The sequence below is a fragment of the Oncorhynchus nerka genome, linkage group LG4 (assembly GCF_034236695.1).
Source record: "Oncorhynchus nerka isolate Pitt River linkage group LG4, Oner_Uvic_2.0, whole genome shotgun sequence".
In the NCBI taxonomy this organism is placed as follows: Eukaryota; Metazoa; Chordata; class Actinopteri; order Salmoniformes; family Salmonidae; genus Oncorhynchus; species Oncorhynchus nerka.
In genome coordinates, this window is record NC_088399.1 from 19,028,040 (window position 1) to 19,055,585 (window position 27,546).

Below are 27,546 nucleotides of genomic sequence, written 5' to 3' on the forward strand. Positions count from 1 at the left end.
TCTTCTTCCTCTCTCTATTGCTCTTCCTCTACCCACATCTCCTCATCCCTCTCTCTTTCTTCTTCCTCTCTCTATTGCTCTTCATCTACCCACATCTCCTCATCCCTCTCTCTTTCTTCTTCCTCTCTCTATTGCTCTTCATCTCCCATCTCCTCATCCCTCTCTCTCCTCTTCTCTCTCCTCATCCCTGCTCTTTCTTCTTCTCTCTCTATTGCTCTCTACCCACATCTCCTCATCCCCTCTCTCTTTCTTCTTCCTCTCTCTATTGCTCTTCCTCTACCCACATCTCCTCATCCCTCTCTCTTTCTTCTTCCTCTCTCTATTGCTCTTCCTCTACCCACATCTCCTCATCCCTCTCTCTTTCTTCTTCCTCTCTCTATTGCTCTTCCTCTACCCACATCTCCTCATCCCTCTCTCTTCTTCCTCTCTCTATTGCTCTTCCTCTACCCACATCTCCTCATCCCTCTCTTTCTTCTTCCTCTCTCTATTGCTCTTCCTCTACCCACATCTCCTCATCCCTCTCTCTTTCTTCTTCCTCTCTCTCTTCCTCATTGCTCTTCTTCTTCCCACATCTCCTCATCCCTCATCCCTCTTTTTCTTCTTCCTCTCTCTATTGCTCTTCCTCTACCCACATCTCCTCATCCCTCTCTCTTTCTTCTTCCTCTCTCTTCTTCCTCTCTCTATTGCTCTTCCTCTACCCACATCTCCTCATCCCTCTCTCTTTCTTCTTCCTCTCTCTATTGCTCTTCCTCTACCCACATCTCCTCATCCCTCTCTCTTTTTCTTCTTCCTCTCTTCTATTGCTCTTCCTCTACCCACATCTCCTCATCCCTCTCTCTTCTTCCTCTCTCTATTGCTCTTCCTCTACCCACATCTCCTCATCCCTCTCTCTTTCTTCTTCCTCTCTCTATTGCTCTTCATCTACCCACATCTCCTCATCCCTCTCTCTCTCTCTATTGCTCTTCCTCTACCCACATCTCCTCATCCCTCTCTCTTTCTTCTTCCTCTCTCTATTGCTCTTCCTCTACCCACATCTCCTCATCCTCTCTTTCTTCTTCCTCTCTCTATTGCTCTTCCTCTACCCACATCTCCTCATCCCTCTCTTTCTTCTTCCTCTCTCTATTGCTCTTCCTCTACCCACATCTCCTCATCCCTCTCTCTTTCTTCTTCCTCTCTCTATTGCTCTTCCTCTACCCACATCTCCTCATCCCTCTCTCTTTCTTCTTCCTCTCTCTATTGCTCTTCATCTACCCACATCTCCTCATCCCTCTCTCTTTCTTCTTCCTCTCTCTATTGCTCTTCATCTACCCACATCTCCTCATCCCTCTCTCTTTCTTCTTCCTCTCTCTATTGCTCTTCATCTACCCACATCTCCTCATCCCTCTCTCTTTCTTCTTCCTCTCTCTATTGCTCTTCATCTACCCACATCTCCTCATCCCTCTCTTTTCTTCTTCCTCTCTCTATTGCTCTTCCTCTACCCACATCTCCTCATCCCTCTCTCTTTCTTCTTCCTCTCTCTATTGCTCTTCATCTACCCACATCTCCTCATCCCTCTCTCTTTCTTCTTCCTCTCTCTATTGCTCTTCATCTACCCACATCTCCTCATCCCTCTCTCTTTCTTCTTCCTCTCTCTATTGCTCTTCCTCTACCCACATCTCCTCATCCCTCTCTCTTTCTTCTTCCTCTCTCTATTGCTCTTCATCTACCCACATCTCCTCATCCCTCTCTCTTTCTTCTTCCTCTCTCTATTGCTCTTCCTCTACCCACATCTCCTCATCCCTCTCTCTTTCTTCTTCCTCTCTCTATTGCTCTTCATCTACCCACATCTCCTCATCCCTCTCTCTTTCTTCTTCCTCTCTCTATTGCTCTTCATCTACCCACATCTCCTCATCCCTCTCTCTTTCTTCTTCCTCTCTCTATTGCTCTTCATCTACCCACATCTCCTCATCCCTCTCTCTTTCTTCTTCCTCTCTCTATTGCTCTTCCTCTACCCACATCTCCTCATCCCTCTCTCTTTCTTCTTCCTCTCTCTATTGCTCTTCATCTACCCACATCTCCTCATCCCTCTCTCTTTCTTCTTCCTCTCTCTATTGCTCTTCATCTACCCACATCTCCTCATCCCTCTCTCTTTCTTCTTCCTCTCTCTATTGCTCTTCATCTACCCACATCTCCTCATCCCTCTCTCTTTCTTCTTCCTCTCTCTATTGCTCTTCATCCTCTCCTCATCCCTCTCTCTTCTTCCCTCTCTCTATTGCTCTTCATCTACCCACATCTCCTCATCCCTCTCTCTTTCTTCTTCCTCTCTCTATTGCTCTTCATCTACCCACATCTCCTCATCCCTCTCTCTTTCTTCTTCCTCTCTCTATTGCTCTTCCTCTACCCACATCTCCTCATCCCTCTCTCTTTCTTCTTCCTCTCTCTATTGCTCTTCATCTACCCACATCTCCTCATCCCTCTCTCTTTCTTCTTCCTCTCTCTATTGCTCTTCATCTACCCACATCTCCTCATCCCTCTCTCTTTCTTCTTCCTCTCTCTATTGCTCTTCCTACCCACATCTCCTCATCCCTCTCTTCCTCTCTCTATTGCTCTTCATCTACCCACATCTCCTCATCCCTCTCTCTTTCTTCTTCCTCTCTCTATTGCCTCTTCATCTACCCACATCTCCTCATCCCTCTCTCTTTCTTCTTCCTCTCTCTATTGCTCTTCCTCTACCCACATCTCCTCATCCCTCTCTCTTTCTTCTTCCTCTCTCTATTGCTCTTCATCTACCCACATCTCCTCATCCCTCTCTCTTTCTTCTTCCTCTCTCTATTGCTCTTCCTCTCCTCATCCCTCTCTCTTTCTCCTCTCTCTATCTCTTCATCTATCTCCTCATCCCTCTTCTTTCTTCTTCCTCTCTCTATTGCTCTTCCTTTACCCACATCTCCTCATCCCTCTCTCTTTCTTCTTCCTCTCTCTATTGCTCTTCCTCTACCCACATCTCCTCATCCCTCTCTCTTTCTTCTTCCTCTCTCTATTGCTCTTCCTCTACCCACATCTCCTCATCCCTCTCTCTTTCTTCTTCCTCTCTCTATTGCTCTTCATCTACCCACATCTCCTCATCCCTCTCTCTTCTTCCTCTCTCTATTGCTCTTCCTCTACCCACATCTCCTCATCCCTCTCTCTTTCTTCTTCCTCTCTCTATTGCTCTTCATCTACCCACATCTCCTCATCCCTCTCTCTTTCTTCTTCCTCTCTCTATTCTTTCCTCTCTCTTTCTCCCTCTTCCTCTACCCACATCTCCTTCCCTTCTCTTTCTTCTTCCTCTCTCTATTGCTCTTCCTCTACCCACATCTCCTCATCCCTCTCTCTTTCTTCTTCCTCTCTCTATTGCTCTTCATCTACCCACATCTCCTCATCCCTCTCTCTTTCTTCTTCCTCTCTCTATTGCTCTTCCTCTACCCACATCTCCTCATCCCTCTCTCTTTCTTCTTCCTCTCTCTATTGCTCTTCATCTACCCACATCTCCTCATCCCTCTCTCTTTCTTCTTCCTCTCTCTATTGCTCTTCCTCTACCCACATCTCCTCATCCCTCTCTCTTTCTTCTTCCTCTCTCTATTGCTCTTCATCTACCCACATCTCCTCATCCCTCTCTCTTTCTTCTTCCTCTCTCTATTGCTCTTCATCTACCCACATCTCCTCATCCCTCTCTCTTCTCTTCTTCCTCTCTCTTTCTCTTCATCTACCTTCACATCTCCTCATCCCTCTCTCTTTCTTCTTCCTCTCTCTATTGCTCTTCCTCTACCCACATCTCCTCATCCCTCTCTCTTTCTTCTTCCTCTCTCTATTGCTCTTCATCTACCCACATCTCCTCATCCCTCTCTCTTTCTTCTTCCTCTCTCTATTGCTCTTCATCTACCCACATCTCCTCATCCCTCTCTTTCTTCTTTCTTCTTCCTCATCTCTCATCCCTGCCTCTTCTCTCTCTCTACCCACATCTCCTCATCCCTCTCTTTCTTCTTCCTCTCTCTATTGCTCTTCATCTACCCACATCTCCTCATCCCTCTCTCTTTCTTCTTCCTCTCTCTATTGCTCTTCCTCTACCCACATCTCCTCATCCCTCTCTCTTTCTTCTTCCTCTCTCTATTGCTCTTCATCTACCCACATCTCCTCATCCCTCTCTCTTTCTTCTTCCTATCTCTATTGCTCTTCATCTACCCACATCTCCTCATCCTCTCTCTTTTTCTTCTTCCTCTCTCTATTGCTCTTCCTCTACCCACATCTCCTCATCCCTCTCTCTTTCTTCTTCCTCTCTCTATTGCTCTTCATCTACCCACATCTCCTCATCCCTCTCTCTTCTTCCTCTCTCTATTGCTCTTCATCTACCCACATCTCCTCATCCCTCTCTCTTTCTTCTTCCTCTCTCTATTGCTCTTCCTCTACCCACATCTCCTCATCCCTCTCTCTTTCTTCTTCCTCTCTCTATTGCTCTTCATCTACCCACATCTCCTCATCCCTCTCTCTTCTTCCTCTCTCTATTGCTCTTCATCTACCCACATCTCCTCATCCCTCTCTCTTTCTTCTTCCTCTCTCTATTGCTCTTCCTCTACCCACATCTCCTCATCCCTCTCTCTTTCTTCTTCCTCTCTCTATTGCTCTTCCTCTACCCACATCTCCTCATCCCTCTCTCTTTCTTCTTCCTCTCTCTATTGCTCTTCATCTACCCACATCCCTCTCTCTTTCTTCTTCCTCTCTCTATTGCTCTTCATCTACCCACATCTCCTCATCCCTCTCTCTTTCTTCTTCCTCTCTCTATTGCTCTTCCTCTACCCACATCTCCTCATCCCTCTCTCTTTCTTCTTCCTCTCTCTATTGCTCTTCATCTACCCACATCTCCTCATCCCTCTCTCTTTCTTCTTCCTCTCTCTATTGCTCTTCCTCTACCCACATCTCCTCATCCCTCTCTCTTTCTTCTTCCTCTCTCTATTGCTCTTCATCTACCCACATCTCCTCATCCCTCTCTCTTTCTTCTTCCTCTCTCTATTGCTCTTCCTCTACCCACATCTCCTCATGCCTCTCTCTTTCTTCTTCCTCTCTCTATTGCTCTTCCTCTACCCACATCTCCTCATCCCTCTCTCTTTCTTCTTCCTCTCTCTATTGATCTTCCTTTACCCACATCTCCCCATCCCTCTCTCTATTGCTCTTCCTCATCCCTCTCTCTTTCTTCTTCCTCTCTCTATTGCTCTTCCTCTACCCACATCTCCCCATCCCTCTCTCTTTCTTCTTCCTCTCTCTATTGCTCTTCCTCTACCCACATCTCCCCATCCCTCTCTCTATTGCTCTTCCTCATCCCTCTCTCTTTCTTCTTCCTCTCTCTATTGCTCTTCCTCTACCCACATCTCCTCATCCCTCTCTCTTTCTTCTTCCTCTACCCACATCTCCTCATCCCTCTCTCTATTGCTCTTCCTCTACCCACATCTCCTCATCCCTCTCTCTTTCTTCTTCCTCTCTCTATTGCTCTTCCTCTACCCACATCTCCCCATCCCTCTCTCTTTCCATTTCCTTTCTATTTCTGTCTTTCCTTCTTCTTTCTCCTTCCACCCCTTTCTCTCGCTCCCTCTACCCCCTCTCTTTCTCATCCCTCTCTTCATGCTTATCTCCATGGAACAGATGCTTATGAACCCCTCAAAAGGATTATGGTGGCTTCCCTCCAAAATCAAAGAAAACATTCTGGGTTCTGGGATTAGGTGGTCTCCCTCCATAGCTGCGGAGAAGGAGAACATTCCGGTTCTCTCTCCCTATCAGTTCCTGCTGCGTTCTGATCAGATTTTCAGGAGAATGACAGACAGACAGTTAGGGTGCTACGCATGGCTACACAAGTGACGTGTCAATGAAAAAGACAACAACAACAAAACACGTTTGTTGTGTCTCTGAGGTAAGAAGCCTAGCGGGGAAAAAACACCTACACTGACTCAAAGTTAATTGCCCATAACTTCCAATTTCTCCTAGAGGCATCGGTGATGCAGACCATTTTCAGGAGCTACTGTCAACGGCTGACCCTGGGGCACTAGGAAAAGGCAGTGCTTCGTCTATAATACAATGAGAAGAAGCCCTAAAGATCCGTAATAACTCTATATCATACTTATTACTGGGGCATCATATCATATTATTACATAGGGCACCATATCATATTATTACATGGGGCGCCATATCATATTATTACATGGGGCGCCATATCATATTATTAGATAGGGCGCCATATCATATTATTAGATAGGGCGCCATATCATATTATTAGATAGGGCGCCATATCATATTATCACATAGGGCGCCATATCATATTATTACATAGGGCGCCATATCATATTATTACATAGGGCGCCATATTATATTATTACATAGGGCGCCATATCATATTATTACATAGGGCGCCATATCATATTATTACATAAGGCACCATATCATATTTTCTAGAGAGTTATTATTCATTTTTCTTTTCTTATTTTTGTAAAGGAGTGGGGCAGTACTTTTGTTTATTGGACAGGACAGAGGTAGAGAGAAAAGATAGAGGAGGGAGTATGCTAAAATAGCAGTGGCTGGATTCGGACCCATGCTGGATCGGTATGTGATCCGGAGGCAGCAGCTACAGACTACTAGACCAACCTGGGCCACCTTATTCTAATTCTACAGTGAACAGCATTAAAAGCTCCCCACCAGAGGGAGCCGATATAATTCCTGCCCAAGAGCAGAAATACTTGTTTATGCTCCACCTCCGAAGAGGGGTGGGAAAGAATGTTGTGATGATTTCCATGTGAAGTAGAGAAACATCAACAAATGGGGAACTGACAGCTGTCACTGTAGCTAGCTAGCATGCTAACCTTAGCTAGCTATCTTGCTAATCTTATCTAGCTAGCAAATGTTATCTTTTGAGGATGTTTTTTTGTTTTTTTACTACACCTTATTTAAAAGATTAGCCAGCTGGCTAGGCTGGTTCTGGATTCGTGGCACAGTGGTCTAAGGCACTGCATCGCAGAGCTTGAGGCATCACTACAGACCCGCGTTCGATCCCAGGCTGTATCAGTCGGCTGTGACCGGGAGACCTATGAGGCTGTGCACAATTGGCCCTGCGTCGTACGGGTTAGGGGAGGGTTTGGCCCGCCGGGATTTCTTTGTCCCATCACACTCTAGCGACTCCTTGTTGCGGGAAGGGCGCCTTAAGCGAGCAGTGTGTCAAGAAGCAGTGCATCGTGGCAGGGTCATGTTTCGGAGGACGCATGGCTCTCGACCTTCGCCTCTCCTGAGATCGTAGGAGAGTTGCAGCCATGGAACAAGACTGTAACTACCAATTGGATATCACGAAAATGGGCAGAAAAGAGAGTAAATGTACTATGTATATATATATATATATATATATTTTTTTTTTTTTAAACATACAGTTGAAGTCGGAAGTTTACATACACTTAGGTTGGAGTCATTAAAACTAGTTTTTCAACCACTCTCCAATTTTCTTCTTAATTTCAGTGGGTCAGAAGTTACATACACTAAGTTGACTGGGACTTTAAACAGCATGGAAAATTCCAGAAAATAATGTCATGGCTTTCGAAGCTTCTGATAGGCTAATTGACATCATTTGAGTCAATTGGAGGTGTACCTGTGGATGTCTTTTAAGGCCTACCTTCAAACTCAGTGCCTCTTTGCTTGACATCATGGGAAAATCAAAAGAAATCAGCCAAGACTTCAGAAAAAAAAGTCTGGTTCATCCTTGGGAGCAATTTCCAAACTGTACCACGTTCATCTGTACAAACAATAGTACGCAAGTATAAACACCATTGGACCACGCAGCCGTCATACTGCTCAGGAAGGAGACGCGTTCTGTCTCTGCAAATCAATCCCAGAACAACAGCAAAGGACCTTGTGAAGATGCTGGAGGAAACAGGTACAAAAGTATCTATATCCACAGTAAAATTAGTTCGATATCGACATAACCTGAAAGGCCGCTCAGCAAGGAAGAAGCCACTGCTCCAAAACCGCCATAAAAAAAGCTAGACTACGGTTTGCAACTTCACATGGGGACAAAGAGACTGAAAAACAGCTTCTATCTCAAGGCCATCAGACTGTTAAACAGCCACCACTAACATTGAGTGGCTGCTGCCAACACACTGACACTGACACTGACTCAACTCCAGCCACTTTAATAATGGGAATTGATGGGAAATGATGTAAATATATCACTAGCCACTTTAAACAATGCTACCTTATATAATGTTACTTACCCTACGTTATTCATCTCATATGCATACGTATATACTGTACTCTATATCATCGACTGCATCCTTATGTAATACATGTATCACTAGCCACTTTAACTATGCCACTTTGTTTACATACTCATCTCATATGTATATACTGTACTCGATACCATCTACTGTAAAGGGGGAGGCTTGCAAGCCGAAGAACACCATCCCAACCGTGAAGCACGGGGGTAGCAGCATCATGTTGTGGGGGTGCTTTGCTGCAGGAGGGACTGGTGCACTTCACAAAATAGATGGCATCATGGGACAGGAAAATTATGTGGATATATTGAAGCAACATCTCAAGACATCAGTCAGGAAGTTAAACCTTTGTCCAAATGGACAATGACCGGGGAAGAAGATGAAACAAACACCATACAAAACACAGGGTTGAAACCCAAACAACAGAGCGAGGAGTACCTCAAATAAATAACACAAGCGCACAATGATTAACCACTGCTACTGGCGCAGCAACTTACTGCCTTCCTGAAGACAAACAATGTATACGAAATGCTTCAGTCTGGTTTTAGACCCCATCATAGCACTGAGACGGCACTTGTGAAGGTGGTAAATGACATTTTAATGGCATCGGACCGAGGCTCTGCATCTGTCCTCGTGCTCCTAGACCTTAGTGCTGCTTTTGATACCATCGATCACCACATTCTTTTGGAGAGATTGGAAACCCAAATTGTTCTACACGGACAAGTTCTGGCCTGGTTTAGATCTTATCTGTTGGAAATATATCAGTTTGTCTCTGTGAATGGTTTGTCCTCTGACAAATCAACTGTAAATTTCGGTGTTCCTCAAGGTTCCGTTTTAGGACCACTATTGTTTTCAATATATATTTTACCTCTTGGGGATGTTATTCGAAAACATAATGTTAACTTTCACTGCTATGCGGATGACACACAGCTGTACATTTCAATGAAACATGGTGAAGCCCCAAAATTGCCCTTGCTAGAAGCATGTGTTTCAGACATAAGGAAGTGGATGGCTGCAAACTTTCTACTTTTAAACTCGGACAAAACAGAGATGCTTGTTCTAGGTCCCAAGAAACAAAGAGATCTTCTGTTGAATCTGACAATTAATCTTAATGGTTGTACAGTCGTCTCAAATAAAACTGTGAAGGACCTCGGCATTACTCTGGACCCTGATCTCTCTTTTGAAGAACATATCAAGACCATTTCAAGGACAGCTTTTTTCCATCTACGTAACATTGCAAAAATCAGAAACTTTCTGTCCAAAAATGATGCAGAAAAATTTATCCATGCTTTTGTCACTTCTAGGTTAGACTACTGCAATGCTCTACTTTCCGGCTACCCGGATAAAGCACTAAATAAACTTCAGTTGGTGCTAAATACGGCTGCTAGAATCCTGACTAGAACCAAAAAATTTGATCATATTACTCCAGTGCTAGCCTCTCTACACTGGCTTCCTGTCAAAGCGAGGGCTGATTTCAAGGTTTTACTGCTAACCTACAAGGCATTACATGGGCTTGCTCCTACCTATCTCTCTGATTTGGTCCTGCCGTACATACCTACACGTACGCTACGGTCACAAGACGCAGGCCTCCTAATTGTCCCTAGAATTTCTAAGCAAACAGCTAGAGGCAGGGCTTTCTCCTATAGAGCTCCATTTTTATGGAACGGTCTGCCTACCCATGTCAGAAACGCAAACTCGGTCTCAACCTTTAAGTCTTTACTGAAGACTCATCTCTTCAGTGGGTCATATGATTGAGTGTAGTCTGGCCCAGGAGTGGGAAGGTGAACGGAAAGGCTCTGGAGCAACGAACCGCCCTTGCTGTCTCTGCCTGGCCGGTTCCCCTCTTTCCACTGGGATTCTCTGCCTCTACCCTGTTACGGGGCTGAGTCACTGGCTTACTGGGGCTCTCTCATGCCGTCCCTGGGGGGGGGGTGCGTCACCTGGGTGGGTTGATTCACTGTTGTGGTCGGCCTGTCTGGGTTGGCGCCCCCCCCTTGGGTTGTGCCGTGGCGGAGGTCTTTGTGGGCTATACTCAGCCTTGTCTCAGGATGGTAAGTTGGTGGTTGAAGATATCCCTCTAGTGGTGTGGGGGCTGTGCTTTGGCAAAGTGGGTGGGGTTATATCCTTCCTGTTTGGCCCTGTCCGGGGGTGTCCTCGGATGGGGCCACAGTGTCTCCTGACCCCTCCTGTCTCAGCCTCCAGTATTTATGCTGCAGTAGTTTATGTGTCGGGGGGCTAGGGTCAGTTTGTTATATCTGGAGTACTTCTCCTGTCCTATTCGGTGTCCTGTGTGAATCTAAGTGTGCGTTCTCTAATTCTCTCCTTCTCTCCTTCTCTCTTTCTTTCTCTCTCTCGGAGGACCTGAGCCCTAGGACCATGCCCCAGGACTACCTGACATGATGACTCCTTGCTGTCCCCAGTCCACCTGGCCGTGCTGCTGCTCCAGTTTCAACTTTTCTGCCTTATTATTATTCGACCATGCTGGTAATTTATGAACATTTGAACGTCTTGGCCATGTTCTGATATAATCTCCACCCGGCACAGCCAGAAGAGGACTGGCCACCCCACATAGCCTGGTTCCTCTCTAGGTTTCTTCCTAGGTTTTGGCCTTTCTAGGGAGTTTTTCCTAGCCACCGTGCTTCTACACCTGCATTGCTTGCTGTTTGGGGTTTTAGGCAGCTGATGTACGAAGGGCTACATAAATAAATTTGATTTGATTTGATTTAAAACAATGACCTGTTGACTTAAATGATAGCGCAACATCATAGGTAAGCTCTGGGCATCGTCTTTCAATTGAAAAGAATTGAATGTCCGCTCGTGGTACTTTAAGCCTAAAGGGCTTGGGGAGCTAGTATTGACAGGATAGCCAACCCTTTGGTGTGTTCCTACGGTTCTACTGTAAGTGGATGGGTTGAGGCATGTTTCACACAGCTTCTCTCTGAGGGCCACTAGGCAGCCCCGGGGCCCCATAACGCCACCAAGACACAGGACATACAGACGAAACACTAGACTAGAACAGAATGAAGCTTTAATAGTTTAGCCAGGCATGTTAAGGCTGCCATGTCCCTCAGCCAGAGGCTGGTGTGAATAATGTAGGGAGCATTGGTGCTTGCCTACGGAGCTGTGAGGGGAACGGCACCTCAGTACCTCCAGGCTCTGATCAGGCCCTACACCCAAACAAGGGCACTGCGTTCATCCACCTCTGGCCTGCTCGCCTCCCTACCACTGAGGAAGTACAGTTCCCGCTCAGCCCAGTCAAAACTGTTCGCTGCTCTGGCCCCCCAATGGTGGAACAAACTCCCTCACGACGCCAGGACAGCGGAGTCAATCACCACCTTCCGGAGACACCTGAAACCCCACCTCTTTAAGGAATACCTAGGATAGGATAAAGTAATCCTTCTCACCCCCCCCTCCCCCTTAAAAGATTTAGATTCACTATTGTAAAGTGGCTGTTCCACTGGATGTCATAAGGTGAACGCACCAATTTGTAAGTCGCTCTGGATAAGAGCGTCTGCTAAATGACTTAAATGTAAATGTAAGCATTCTCTATCTCTGTCAGAGCAACACGCCATCATACGTTTGTGTGTGTGAGTGTGCGTGTATTTGTGTATCACAGGCGGCTAGTGGCGCCTTAATTGGGGAGGACAGGCTTGTGGTAATGGCTGGGGCGGAATAGGTGGAATGGTATCAAATACATCAAACACATGGAAACCATGTGTTTGATGCCATTCCATTCGCTCCGGCCATTATTTAGAGCTGTCCTCCCCTCAGCAGCCTCCACTGGTGTATATGTACATGTATGTGAGTGTATTATATATGTGTGTATGCTTGCGTGTGTATGTGTGCATTCTTGTGTGTGTGTATGTGTGTTTAAGACTCCCCTCAGAAACACAGTGGGTCACAAAACACTACATCTAAGTAACAAAGGGCTAGGACATGACTCAGGGGGGGTCAATCCACTTCTGCAGCGAACTACATCATAGATATAGGTGAAATAGACACTGTTGCAGGGAACCACAGCATAGATCTGGGCTAAATAGACACTGTTGTAAATAGACACTGCCGCAGGGAACCACAGAATAGATCTGGGTTTAATCGACACTGCCGCAGGGAAACTACAGCCAAAGATCTGGGTTAAATAGACACTGCCGCAGGGAAACTACAGCCAAAGATCTGGGTTAAATAGACACTGCCGCAGGGAACCACAACATAGATCTGGGTTAAATGTGGTCTACTAGCCCAGCTGACCAGTGGCCAAAATATTTAAGTTCCATCCCTTGCCCTTGCCCATTGTCTCACGTAAAATAGCATCTCCACTAATCTGTCTGATAACTAGCTGTGCCAGCTGTCAGATACACGCTGAGTAAAATCTAGATTTTTAGAGATAAGTTCCACGTCCTACAAGACAGACAAGTTGAGGGACAAGCGTCATGTAGGAGTACACCATCTGACATGAGACAATGATTCCTTATGTGAATATGTCCAATAGAAACTCTTATTTTCATTACAAAATGTTTCCTATGGAAATCGACTAAAGAATACAAGCCTGGAATGAAGTGATGACCATTACCCAGGCTTCACTGTTGAGGCCCTGTTGACGCCCTGTTGAGGACCTGTTAACTCCCTGTTGAAGTCCTGTTGACTCCCTGTTGAGGTTCTATTGACTCCCCATTGAGGTCCTGTTGACTCCATGTTGAGATCCTGTTAAGGCCTTGTTGACTCCATGTTGAGGTCCTGTTGACTCCCTGTTGAGGCCCTGTTGACCGCCTGCTCACACACAGACTGGGACTATGCCTGGGACGGTGCCTGTTGACTCCATGTTGAGGCCCTGTGAAGGCCCTGTTGACTCCCTGTTGAGAACCTGTTGAGGTCCTGTTGAGGCCTTGTTGACTCCCTGTTGAGGTCATGTTGACTCACCATTAAGGTATTGTTGACTCCCTGTTGAGCTCCTGTTGACTCCCTATTGAGGTCCTGTTGAGGTCCTGTTGAGGCCCTGTTGACTCCCTGTTGAGGTCCTGTTGAGGCCCTGTTGACTCCCTGTTGAGGTCCTGTTGAAGCCCTTTTGAGGCCCTGTTGAGGTGCTGTTGAAGCCCTTTTGAGGCCCTGTTGAGGTGCTGTTGAAGCCCTTTTGAGGCCCTGTTGAGGTGCTGTTGAGAACCTTTGCTCCTCCAGGAGCAGAAAGGAATATGTAAAGTAAGTCAGGTGCTCTTACCATGATGGTGTGTCCAGGCTGGATCACGTTAAGTTGGGCCAAACTCTGGAGGATCTCGTTGACCGCCTGCTCACACACAGACTGGGACTGTGCCTGGGGCTCCCCTTCCTCTCCACACCCCTCCTCCTCCTCCGCCCCTGTCAACTGATGACCTGTAGGAAAAGGAACACACACAAACCAATGACATCACCAAATCATCACTAATGGTCAGGTGTCCTTCTTGGTTCACACATGTACAGCGTGTTCAGTTTCTGCATCTGTTATGTCAGTCAATGAAATCTTTGTGAGACAATAAGTGTTATGGTGATCTGTGTGTGTGTGTGTATATCTGTCTGTCTGTCTCTGTCATGTTTAGTGATCAATGTAGGAGTGTAACAGTGTTGTGGCAGTTGGTGTGTGTGCATGTGTGTGTGTCTCTCCCCCTCTCTCTCACCCTCAGCGGGGCTGTCCTCTGTGGACTTGTCACTCTCTCCGTCTGCCTGTCCATCTATACCCTGATGGGCGTGCTGCAGACTAAGCTTATGACACACCTCAAACGCCTGGCCCACCGTACGCACTATACGCATGGCCTGGGTCTGATGAGAGAGAGGGAGAGATATTACTTTCTTGTTATTCATGTCAGAGAAAGATGAGAAAGAAGGAAAGAAAGAAAGAGGGAGAGAGAGACATAACAGAACAGATACAGGTGACCTACACAGTATGGCCATTTGGCATGAGAGGAGTAATATAGCCCAGTCTCGCTCACCTTCTTCTTGGATTTGAAGACGTTACACCTGAAGGAGTTGTTGGAGCCATCTCTGGCGATGTAGCTGAAGATCTTCAGGTCCTGGGAGTCATGGGACACGTAGAAAATCCTGGAGAAACATTTGGAAGAATGTTGGACAAAAGTTGGAAGGCAGGCTTTCTCACTATGCTTACATTGGCACACAACTATTTAATAAGAGGCCAAAATGCAATGTTGAGTCAACATAGTAGCTACCAGAATACATTTTCACAGAGAGACCTATGATATAACCAACACTGTCCCAGGTTAGCATTTTCACGTTATTCCCTTCATCAGCAACAAACATAAGCTAACAGACTGAAAGAGGGAGGGACTACTTGGACAAAAAAACACCTATTGAAACGTTTCGCTACGGTGTGCCCTAATGAATACGACTTTGGTTTAGGAATAAACCACCACCAGTCATACCTATAAAAAGTAGCCAAATTCACTGTCCTTGTCCCTGTGGTGTGCTGAGCTGGTATATGGTCAGCCCTCTCTCTCACACACACACACACACACACACACACACACACACACTGAGCTGATATACAGTCAGTGTCAGCCATTCTACAGCACACTAGGCTACAGGGCTATAAACAGCGTCCAGTAGGAACAAACACAGCTAATTACAGCTATAAAAAGACCTGCAGTAAGAGAGATAATGTTCTGTGTGTCTCTGTCACACAGACACACAGACACACAGACACACAGACAAATCAAATCGCATTTTATTGATCACATGAGCCGAATGCAACTTGTGTAGACAGAAAAGTGATTGCTTGCGAACCTTTCCCAATGATGCAGAGTAATGAACAAATAAAACAATAGTAACTAACACAAGAGGAATAAAAATACAAAACTAAATAAAGTCAGAAGTTTGCATACACTTAGGTTGGAGTCATTAAAACTCATTTTTCAACCACTCCACACATTTCTTGTTAACAAACTATAGTTTTGGCAAGTCGGATAGGACATCTACTTTGTGCATGATGCAAGTCATTTTTCCAACAATTTCCAAAAATTGTTTGACAGATTATTTCACAATTCCAGTGGGTCAGAAGTTTACATACTAAGTTGACTGTGACTTTAAACAGCTTGGAAAATTCCAGAAAATTATATCATGTCTTTAGAAGCTTCTGATAGGCTAATTGATATCATTTGAGTCGATTGGAGGTGTACCTGTGGATGTATTTCAAGGCCTACCTTCAAACTCAGTGCCTCTTTGCTTGGCATCATGAGAAAATCATAAGAAATCAGCCAAGACCTCAGAAAAAAAATGGTAGACCTCCACAAGTCTGGTTCACCCATGGGAGCAATTTCCAAACACCTGAAGGTACCACGTTTATCTGTACAAACAGTAGTACGCAAGTATAAACACCATGGGACCACGCAGTCGTCATACCGTTCAGGAAGGTCTCTCCTAGAGATGAACGTACTTTGGTGCAAAAAGTACAAATCAATTCCAGAACAACAACAAAGGGCCTTGAGAAGATGCTGGAGGAAACAGGGACAAAAGTATCTATAGCCACAGTAAAACGAGTCCTATATCGACATAACCTGAAAGGCCGCTCAGCAAGGAAGAAGCCACTGCTCCAAAACCGCCATAAAAAAAGCCAGACTACAGTTTGCAACTGCACATGGGGACAAAGATCATACTTTTTGGAGAAATGTCCTCTGGTCTGATGAAAGAAAAATAGAACTGTTTGGCCATAATGACCATTGTTATGTTTGGAAGGAAAAGGGGGAGGCTTGCAAGCCGAAGAACACCATCCCAACCATGAAGAACGGGGGTGGCAGCATCATGTTGTGGGGATGCTTTGCTGCAGGAGGGACTGGTACACTAAACAAAATAGTGGATATATTGAAGCAACATCTCAAGACATCAGTCAGTTAAAGCTTGGTCGCAAATGGGTCTTCCAAAAAGACAATGACAATTATTCTGACATTTCATATTCTTTTAAAATAATGTGGTGATCCTAACTGGCCTAAGAAAGGGAATTTTTACTCTGATTAAATGTCAGGAATTGTGAAAAACTGAGTTTAAATATATTTGACTAAGGTCTAAGTACATTTCCGACTTCAACTGTACATATAAAATGAGTAAAACAGTATTTAAACCTTATTGTACAATGACTATGTACTGTACATAGGGCAGAAGTCTCTAAGGTGGAAGGTAGCGTACCGGGTGGTAGAACAGTGACTAAGGTGGAAGGTAGCGTACCGGGTGGTAGAACAGTGACTAAGGTGGAAGGTAGCGTACCGGGTGGTAGAACAGTGACTAAGGTGGAAGGTAGAGTACCAGGTGGTAGAACAGTGACTAAGGTGGAAGGTAGAGTACCAGGTGGTAGAACAGTGACTAAGGTGGAAGGTAGCGTACCGGGTGGTAGAACAGTGACTAAGGTGGAAGGTAGCGTACCGGGTGGTAGAACAGTGACTAAGGTGGAAGGTAGAGTACCAGGTGGTAGAACAGTGACTAAGGTGGAAGGTAGAGTACCAGGTGGTAGAACAGTGACTAAGGTGGAAGGTAGCGTACCGGGTGGTAGAACAGTGACTAAGGTGGAAGGTAGAGTACCGGGTGGTAGAACAGTGACTAAGGTGGAAGGTAGAGTACCAGGTGGTAGAACAGTGACTAAGGTGGAAGGTAGAGTACCGGGTGGTAGAACATTGACTAAGGTGGAAGGTAGCGTACCGGGTGGTAGAACAGTGACTAAGGTGGAAGGTAGCGTACCGGGTGGTAGAACAGTGACTAAGGTGGAAGGTAGCGTACCGGGTGGTAGAACAGTGACTAAGGTGGAAGGTAGCGTACCGGGTGGTAGAACATTGACTAAGGTGGAAGGTAGCGTACCGGGTGGTAGAACAGTGACTAAGGTGGAAGGTAGCGTACCGGGTGGTAGAACAGTGACTAAGGTGGAAGGTAGCGTACCGGGTGGTAGAACATTGACTAAGGTGGAAGGTAGCGCCCGGGTGGTAGAACAGTGACTAAGGTGGAAGGTAGCGTACCGGGTGGTAGAACAGTGACTAAGGTGGAAGGTAGCGTACCGGGTGGTAGAACAGTGACTAAGGTGGAAGGTAGCGTACTGGGTGGTAGAACAGTGACTAAAATGGAAGGTAGCGTACCGGGTGGTAGAACAGTGACTAAGGTGGAAGGTAGAGTACCGGGTGGTAGAACAGTGACTAAGGTGGAAGGTAGCGTACCGGGTGGTAGAACAGTGACTAAGGTGGAAGGTAGTGTACCGGGTGGTAGAACAGTGACTAAGGCTAGTGGTGACTCTTTAACAGTCTTATGGCCTGGAGGTGGAAGTTGTTTCTCAGTAGATGGTAGCGGGGTGAACAGGCCATTGCTCGGGTGGCTGAGGTCCTTGATGATCTTCTTGGCCTGCCTGTGACACCGGGTGCTGTAGATGTCCTGGAGGGCAGTGATGTGTTGGGCTGACCACACCACTCTCTGGAGAGCCCTGCATGAAGGGACCATTTCAGGTTGTCAGTGATGTGCACACTGAGGAACTTGAAGCTTTTGTCCCTCTCCACCGTGGCTCTGTCGAAGTGGATGGGGGTGTGCCCTCTCTGCTGTCTCCTGTAGTCCACGATCAGCTCCTTTGTTATGTTGACGTCGTGGGAGAGGTTATTTTCCTGGCACCACTCTGCCAGGGCGCTCACCTCCTGCCTGTAGGCTGTCTCATTGTTGTTGGTAATCAGGCCTACCACTGCCGACAGCACACTTAATGATTGAGTTGGAGACGTGCGTGGCCACACAGTCATGGGTGAACAGGAAGTACAGGCAAGGGTTAGCCTTAACTAGCCTCTCAAAGCACTTCATGTTGACAGAAGTGAATGCTAGGTGGCGATAGTCATTTAGGTTAGTTACCTTGGCTTCATGGGTACAGGAACGATAATGGACATCTTGAAGCAAGTGGGGACAACAGACTGGGATCAGGAGAGAATCAATATGTCGGTAAACACTCCAGCCAGCTGGTCTGCACATGCTCTGAGGACACGGCTTGGGATGCCGTCTGGGCCAACAGCATTGCAAGGGATAAATGACTTACTCACGTCTGCCACGGAGAACGAGAGCACACAGTCCTCGTAAGCTATGGGGGCCCGCGGTGGCAGCTTGATATTGTTTTCCTTGAAGTAGGCAAAAAAGGTGTTTAAATCCACCGGGAATGAGGCGTTGGTGTGTGTGTTGTGTCGGTATGAGTGTGTGTGTTTGTAGTGTATGTGTGTGGGTTTTGTGTGAAAGTGTCAGTGTAGTGTAGTGTGTATGAGTGAGGGTGTATATAGTGCATATATACACTGAAGGAACAAAACATTAGGAACACCTTCGTAATATTAAGTTGCACCCACTACTGGCTAACGTACAATCACTAGAGAACAAACCGGACAAGCTCTGTTCTAGAGAATATCCTATCAACGGGACCTCAAGAACTGTAATATCCTATATTTCGAGGAGTCGTGGCTGAACAAGGACATGGATAATATACACTGTACAAAACATTAGGAACACCTTCCTTATATTGAGTTGCACCCACGTTTCCCATCAGAACAGCCTCACTTAATTTGGGCATGGACTCTACAAGGTGTCGAAAGCGTTCCATAGGGATGCTGGCCCATGTTGACTCAAATGTTTCCCACAGTTGTGTCAAGTTGGCTGGATGACCTTTTGGTGGTGGACCATTCTTGATACACACGGGAAACTGTTGAGAGTGAAAAACCCAGCAGCATTTCAGTTCTTGACACACTCAAACCAATGTGCCTGGCACCTACTAACATACCCTGTTCAAAGGCACTTAAATATTTTTGTCTTGCCCATTCACCTTCCGAATGCCACACACACAATCCATGTCTCAATTGTCTAAAGGCTTAAAAATCCTTCTTTAAGCAGTCTCCTCCCCTTCATCTGCACTGATTGAAGTGGATTTAACAGGTGACATCTATAAGGGATGATAGCTTTCACCTGGAATCACCTGGTCACTCTATGTCATGAAAAGAGCAGGTGTTCCTAACGCTTTGTACACTCAGTGTATCGTCTTGTGAGTGTGCATAGAGTCAGTGCAAGATAGGGTAAATGGAGACCGTGTAATCATTTAATTAACTACATATGGCTATTTAGCAGTCTTATGGCTTGGGGGTAGAAGGTATCTCGGAGCCTGTTGGTGCGAGAGTCGGGGCTCAGATTCCGTTTGCCGGATGGTAGCAGATTAAACAGTCTATGTCTTGGTTGGCTGAAGTCTTTGGCAATTGTTCCAGCCTTCCTCTGACACCGCCTTATATAGCGTTCCTGGGTGGCAGGGAGCTTGGCCCAAGTCATGTACTGGGCCGTTTGCACCCCTCTCTGTAGAGTTTTGTGGTCGAGGGCGGTGCATTTTCCATACCAAGCAGTGATGCAGCCAGTCAAGATGCTCTAGATGATGCAGCAGTATATGTTTTTAAGGATACGAAGGCACATGCCAAATCTTTTCAGCCTCCTGAGGGAGAAGATGTGCTGTCGTGTCCTCTTCACGACTGTGTGGGTGTGTGGACCATATTAAGTCCTTAGTGATGTGGATGCCAAGGAACATGAAGCTCTCAACCCACTCCACTACAGCCCTGTCGATGTGGATAGGGGCGTGCTCTCCCCTCTTTCTCCTGTAGTCAACTATCAGCTCCTTTGTCTTACTGACGTTAAGGGAGAGGTTGTTGTCCTTGCGCCACACTGCCAAGCAGTGGAGGATCCTCAGAGGAGGACCATCTTCCTTAGTCAATTTCCTTAAAAATATATATATATATACTAAATATAGTCATGTCACCAAATAATTGATTAAAACACACTGTTTTGCAATGAAGGTCTACAGTAGCCTCACATTCAATACAAAAACCTAGGAGGCTCATGGTTCTCACCCCCTTCTATAGACTGACACAGTAATTATAACAATTTCTAGAGGACATCCTCCAACCTATCAGAGCTCTTGCAGCATGAACTGACATGTTGTCCACCAAATCAAAGGATCAAAGAATGAATTTAGTACTGAAAGCATAAGCTACAACTAGCTAGCACTGCAGTACATAAAATCTGGCGAGTAGTTGAGAAAAAGAAAGAGAAAGACAATAGTTGGAACAGTTTTGAACAAATCATTTCTTCCATATTAAGGAGAAGCAAGGGAGAGAGAGCTAGCTATATTTCGTCTTATATATGTTTTCACTGTCACTTACTTAGCTAGCATCGAATGCAGCTAACTCATGAGTTAGATGAGATGAGTTCGGCTTTATAACATGAGCTGCTCAGTATGTGTAGATCATCTTTTCTAATACTTACTTTTTTAAGTATATCAAGAAGAACTGCGAAAGTGCTGTCCTGAATTTAACAGTCGCTATCATATCGACAAAAATCAGTGGGAAAAAGTTGTGATGGACTCCTTTCTGAAGGACAATCATGCCATGCTGACTCTCTAACTCTGAAAATGCATTAGATGATGAGGAAATCCCTGATTTAGGTAAAAATATTTTAATTGAACCAGACATTGTGGAGTCTTCTGATGACAGTGATGTGGGAAGAAACGGCGATCAACAGTGTTGTTGTCATGGGAGAAGTTGACCGAGTTTTGAAATTAGTGGAATGTCCAGTGGAAGCAGAGTATGATAGCTACATTCTGGCTTTTGATTACAAATATGCAGAGGGAGTCGAATAGAGAACACTGTTGTATAAAACGAACTAAGGGCAACCATGGCATCTGTGACAGAGTGGGAGAAGCATTCATCCATGTTTGTAAGAGTTTAGCTAGCTACAGTTTCAGATATTATACATGTCTAATATTGTCAGATAGTCGTTTTCATTCAAGTTAAAGTGTACTGTTAACTAGCTAGCTAACGTTAGCTAGCTGGCTCACTAGCTAACATTACGTGTATGATCTGTGTAGTAATATTATTCATATTTTAGAAATCCATTTGCATTGCTAGTTATAGCCTAATATTAGCTAGCTAGCTAACATTGAACCTAGTTGGTTAGCTTTAGCTACTTGAAGATTCATGCATGGTGGCTAGCTATGACAATCAGTTTGTATTGCTATGCTGCGTTCAAAACAAGTGGGAACTTGGAACTGGAAACTTGGAAATCTCCGGCTTCCGACTTGTGTGTTCAAGACAACTGGGAACTCAAAAAAGTAGCTCCGAATCCCAAAATCTTTTTGTGCCCAGACTTTCTGACCTGAAGATCACTCATATATTTCAATTTTCCCAGTTGTCTTGAAAACACCATTAAGTTCATTTTTTAACTAGCTACATGTCTAAACAAGACTCCACATCGCCAGATGATTACATGACCCATCAAGTTAGCCAGGTGTGTCTGGGGGTGATTACGTTCATCTATTGTATTGAGGGAGTTATAGCATTTCAATTTAGATGGGTCAAGTGTGTCTGGGTAAGAATCATCTAATAATTATAAAATATTTATACAATCTGGACACTTTCTGTTTTTGATATTGCTACTATGCAAATTTGCAAGTAACCATTTCACTGTAGCGTTTACACCTTCTATATCCTGTTCATGAGACAAATCCACTTGGATTTGACTTAATATTGTATGTTTTTACCAGAGATGGTAATGTGAAGAACAACATGACTTGCACCAAAGTCAGTTGAAGATATAGGCCAAGAACTAGATTTTTTGCTACTACTTTCACCACTTTTAGTCTTACATTTACATTTAAGTCATTTAGCAGACGCTCTTATCCAGAGCGACTTACAAATTGGTGCATTCACCTTATGACATCCAGTGGAACAGTAGTGCATCTAAATCTTTTAAGGGGGGTGAGAGGGATTACTTTATCCTATCCTAGGTATTCCTTAAAGAGGTGGGGTTTCAGGTGTCTCCGGAAGGTGGTGATTGACTCCGCTGTCCTGGCGTCGTGAGGGAGTTTGTTCCACCATTGGGGGGCCAGAGCAGCGAACAGTTTTGACTGGGCTGAGCGAGAACTGTACTTCCTCAGTGGTAGGGAGGCGAGCAGGCCAGAGGTGGATGAACGCAGTGCCCTTGTTTGGGTGTAGGGCCTGATCAGAGCCTGGAGGTACTGAGGTGCCGTTCCCTCACAGCTCCGTAGGCAAGCACCATGGTCTTGTAGCGGATGCGAGCTTCAACTGGAAGCCAGTGGAGAGAGCGGAGGAGCGGGGTGACGTGAGAGAACTTGGGAAGGTTGAACACCAGACGGGCTGCGGTGTTCTGGATGAGTTGTAGGGGTTTAATGGCACAGGCAGGGAGCCCAGCCAACAGCGAGTTGCAGTAATCCAGACGGGAGATGACGAGTGCCTGGATTAGGACCTGCGCCGCTTCCTGTGTGAGGCAGGGTCGTACTCTGCGGATGTTGTAGAGCATGAACCTACAGGAACGGGCCACCGCCTTGATGTTAGTTGAGAACGACAGGGTGTTGTCCAGGATCACGCCAAGGTTCTTAGCGCTCTGGGAGGAGGACACAATGGAGTTGTCAACCGTGATGGCGAGATCATGGAACGGGCAGTCCTTCCCCGGGAGGAAGAGCAGCTCCGTCTTGCCGAGGTTCAGCTTGAGGTGGTGATCCGTCATCCACACTGATATGTCTGCCAGACATGCAGAGATGCGATTCGCCACCTGATCATCAGAAAGGGGAAAGGAGAAGATTAATTGTGTGTCGTCTGCATAGCAATGATAGGAGAGACCATGTGAGGTTATGACAGAGCCAAGTGACTTGGTGTATAGCGAGAATAGGAGAGGGCCTAGAACAGAGCCCTGGGGACACCAGTGGTGAGAGCACGTGGTGTGGAGACGGATTCTCGCCACGCCACCTGGTAGGAGCGACCTGTCAGGTAGGACGCAATCCAAGCGTGGGCCGCGCCGGAGATGCCCAACTCGGAGAGGGTGGAGAGGAGGATCTGATGGTTCACAGTATCGAAGGCAGCCGATAGGTCTAGAAGGATGAGAGCAGAGGAGAGAGAGTTAGCTTTAGCAGTGCGGAGCGCCTCCGTGATACAGAGAAGAGCAGTCTCAGTTGAATGACTAGTCTTGAAACCTGACTGATTTGGATCAAGAAGGTCATTCTGAGAGAGATAGCGGGAGAGCTGGCCAAGGACGGCACGTTCAAGAGTTTTGGAGAGAAAAGAAAGAAGGGATACTGGTCTGTAGTTGTTGACATCGGAGGGATCGAGTGTAGGTTTTTTTCAGAAGGGTGCAACTCTCGCTCTCTTGAAGACGGAAGGGACGTAGCCAGCGGTCAGGGATGAGTTGATGAGCGAGGTGAGGTAAGGGAGAAGGTCTCCGGAAATGGTCTGGAGAAGAGAGGAGGGGATAGGGTCAAGCGGGCAGGTTGTTGGGCGGCCGGCCGTCACAAGACGCGAGATTTCATCTGGAGAGAGGGGGAGAAAGAGGTCAGAGCACAGGGTAGGGCAGTGTGAGCAGAACCAGCGGTGTCGTTTGACTTAGCAAACGAGGATCGGATGTCGTCGACCTTCTTTTCAAAATGGTTGACGAAGTCATCTGCAGAGAGGGAGGAGGGGGGGGGGAGGAGGATTCAGGAGGGAGGAGAAGGTTGCAAAGAGCTTCCTAGGGTTAGAGGCAGATGCTTGGAATTTAGAGTGGTAGAAAGTGGCTTTAGCAGCAGAGAGAAAGAGAAAATGTAGAGAGGAGGGAGTGAAAGGATGTCAGGTCCGCAGGGAGGCGAGTTTTCCTCCATTTCCGCTCGGCTGCCCGGAGCCCTGTTCTGTGAGCTCGCAATGAGTCGTTGAGCCACGGAGCGGGAGGGGAGGCCCGAGCCGGCCTGGAGGATAGGGGACATAGAGAGTCAAAGGATGCAGAAAGGGAGGAGAGGAGGGTTGAGGAGGCAGAATCAGGAGATAGGTTGGAGAAGGTTTGAGCAGAGGGAAGAGATGATAGGATGGAAGAGGAGAGAGTAGCGGGGAGAGAGAGCGAAGGTTGGGACGGCGCGATACCATCCGAGTAGGGGCAGTGTGTTGGATGAGAGCGAGAGGGAGAAGGATACAAGGTAGGGTCGGAGACTTGGAGGGGAGTTGCAATGAGGTTAGTGGAAGAACAGCATCTAGTAAAGATGAGGTCGAGCGTATTTCCTGCCTTGTGAGTAGGGGGGAAGGTGAGAGGGTGAGGTCAAAAGAGGAGAGGAGTGGAAAGAAGGAGGCAGAGAGGAATGAGTCAAAGGTAGACGTGGGGAGGTTAAAGTCGCCCAGAACTGTGAGAGGTGAGCCGTCCTCAGGAAAGGAGCTTATCAAAGCATCAAGCTCATTGATGAACTCTCCGAGGGAACCTGGAGGGCGATAAATGATAAGGATGTTAAGCTTGAAAGGGCTGGTAACTGTGACAGCATGGAATTCAAAGGAGGCGATAGACAGATGGGTAAGGGAGAAAGAGAGAATGACCACTTGGGAGAGATGAGGATCCCGGTGCCACCACCCCGCTGACCAGAAGCTCTCGGGGTGTGCGAGAACACGTGGGCAGACGAAGAGAGAGCAGTAGGAGTAGCAGTGTTGTCTGTGGTGATCCATGTTTCCGTCAGTGCCAAGAAGTCGAGGGACTGGAGGGAGGCATAGGCTGAGATGAACTCTGCCTTGTTGGCCGCAGATCGGCAGTTCCAGAGGCTACCGGAGACCTGAACTCCACGTGGGTCGTGCGCTGGGACCACCAGATTAGGTGGCAGCGGCCACGCGGTGTGGAGCGTTTGTATGGTCTGTGCAGAGAGGAGAGAACAGGGATAGACAGACACATAGTTGACAGGCTACACAAGAGGCTACGCTAATGCAAAGGAGATTGGAATGACAAGTGGACTACACGTCTCGAGTGTTCAGAAAGTTAAGCTTACGTAGCAAGAATCTAATTGACTAAAATGATTAAAATGATACAGTACTGCTGAAGTAGGCTAGCTGGCAGAGGCTGCGTTGTTGACTATGTAGGCTAGCTGGCAGTGTCTGCGTTGTTGACACTACACTAATCAAGTCGTTCCGTTGAGTGTAATGGTTTCTACTGTGCTACTGTGCTGCTATTCGGGGCTAGCTGGCTAGCTAGCAGTGTTGATTTACGTTACGTTGCGTTAAAAGAACGACAATAGCTGGCTAGCTAACCTAGGAAATCGCTCAAGACTACACAATTATCTTTGATACAAAGACGGCTATGTAGCTAGCTATGTAGCTAGCTACGATCAAACAAATCAAGCCGTTGTACTGTAATGTACAATGTTGAAGTCTTGAAATATTTGGTTGTTTACTACACTACACTACCATGCTCACTCTGTTTAGCACATGGCCTCACGTGAATCCCTAATAAAGAGATGGGTGGGGCTAAATCTTAAGAGGGTGTGAATAATGCTGAATGGGTGTAGACAAAGAAGAACTCTCCAGTAGGTGTACTAAAACATTCAAGAGACATTTTTCAAAAGTGGGGTTACAAGTTTAATAACTTTCAAAGTAAAATTACTTTCCCATTGTTCCTCAACTGCAGTGTATGATATATACCATTTTCTAGCTCTGATATTCTCTACTTTTATCCAGTGTAAAAAATACTATTTCATATTTTGCTACATAATAATAAATCGAGCCAGACGTCATGTATGCTGTGGCTACAAGCCAAACCCTAACCAAAATATACTGTATGAGTGTAATTGCAGATGGCACACACGTATAGGCACATTATCAGAGTGTGTAGCAGCACATATGAATGACTTCAATGTGTTATCCGGTTGGACCATCAGTGTGGCCCATAAAAGTGGGATTCACTAAAGGAGCTTCTGCTATTTTTATACCAGGAAGGTGAATTGAGATAAAGAATGTATTTTCAAATGATGTCCGAGTGCACTACATTGGCTCTGGGTGAAGTAGTGCACTATATGGGGAATAGGTAGGGGTTAAATTGAGACAAGACCCTGGCTGATCAAAAGGGAAGGAAATGGAGTGATGAGTGAGGCAGAGCTGTACAATAGGTGTGACACTGACCTGTATATGGGGTCAGACATGATCAGCATCTTGCTCTCGTCCCAGGTCCACTCTTTCCTCTGTGGGCAAGGAAGTCAAGGTGATGTTAACAATCAATCACAACGGTCACGGATCCACCTGTACCCAAAATAATGTCACGGGTCTGGGTCAGATCTGATCATCACGGGTATTTGTAATTTTAACTGAATTGTCTCTCGGGTATGTGTAATTTGAACTGAATTGTCCCTCGGGTATGTGTAATTTTAACTGAATTGTCCCTCGGGTATGTGTAATTTGAACTGAATTGTCCCTCGGGTATGTGTAATTTGAACTGAATTGTCCCTCGGGTATGTGTAATTTTAACTGAATTGTCCCTTGGGTATGTGTAATTTGAACTGAATTGTCCCTCGGGTATGTGTAATTTGAACTGAATTGTCCCTCGGGTATGTGTAATTTGAACTGAATTGTCCCTCGGGTATGTGTAATTTGAACTGAATTGTCCCTCGGGTATGTGTAATTTGAACTGAATTGTCCCTCGGGTATGTGTAATTTGAACTGAATTGTCTCTCGGGTATGTGTAATTTGAACTGAATTGTCTCTCGGTTATGTGTAATTTTAACTGAATTGTCCCTCGGGTATGTGTAATTTTAACTGAATTGTCCCTCGGGTATGTGTAATTTGAACTGAATTGTCCCTCTGAATTGTCTCTGGGTATGTAATTTGAACTGAATTGTCTCTCGGGTATGTGTAATTTGAACTGAATTGTCTCTCGGGTATGTGTAATTTGAACTGAATTGTCTCTCGGGTATGTGTAATTTTAACTGAATTGTCCCTCGGGTATGTGTAATTTGAACTGAATTGTCCCTCGGGTATGTGTAATTTGAACTGAATTGTCCCTCGGGTATGTGTAATTTGAACTGAATTGTCTCTCGGGTATGTGTAATTTGAACTGAATTGTCCCTCGGGTATGTGTAATTTGAACTGAATTGTCCGGGGGTGCCCTGATCAAATCCGAACAGGACTACTGCAGTAGAGAGAGTTGAGCGTGGCGCGTGTAGCTTGTTGTTGGCCAATCATAATTCATCAAAGCGGCAATAGGCTACAGTCATAGAGCCAGTTAGGAGATATCTAATCAATGGAAGATGGAATTAAAATGACGGAATTCAAAGTTAAAAGAGAAGGATAGGCTACAACGACCAACAACTACTTAATATTCTGAATGGAGTTATTATTTGTAACTGTAGGATGAGAAAGTGGCAGCCTCAATAAGTCTAGCAGCTAATGTTAGCTAGCTTGACTAGCATCTCCTGGTTTGATTCAGTCAAGACAGGTACTACGTAATCATATTTGATGATAAATAACCTAGCTATGAACGTGAATAGTTTACTATAGCGCGAGTT

General features: G+C 45.9%; 1 protein-coding gene across 1 annotated transcript in view; it reads right to left on the bottom strand.

The window, feature by feature from the left end:
• The window catches only part of si:dkey-34e4.1 (carboxyl-terminal PDZ ligand of neuronal nitric oxide synthase protein), a 260,757-nt gene that overhangs the window by 118,453 nt on the left and 114,758 nt on the right, over nucleotides 1-27,546 (bottom strand). Inside the window, exons 4-7 of the mRNA XM_065017303.1 lie at nucleotides 26,168-26,226; nucleotides 14,210-14,318; nucleotides 13,898-14,039; nucleotides 13,465-13,616 (exon numbers count right to left, since the gene is read on the bottom strand). Of these exons, the coding sequence (XP_064873375.1) occupies nucleotides 13,465-13,616; nucleotides 13,898-14,039; nucleotides 14,210-14,318; nucleotides 26,168-26,226 (462 nt within the window). The remainder of the gene's footprint in view (nucleotides 1-13,464; nucleotides 13,617-13,897; nucleotides 14,040-14,209; nucleotides 14,319-26,167; nucleotides 26,227-27,546) is intronic.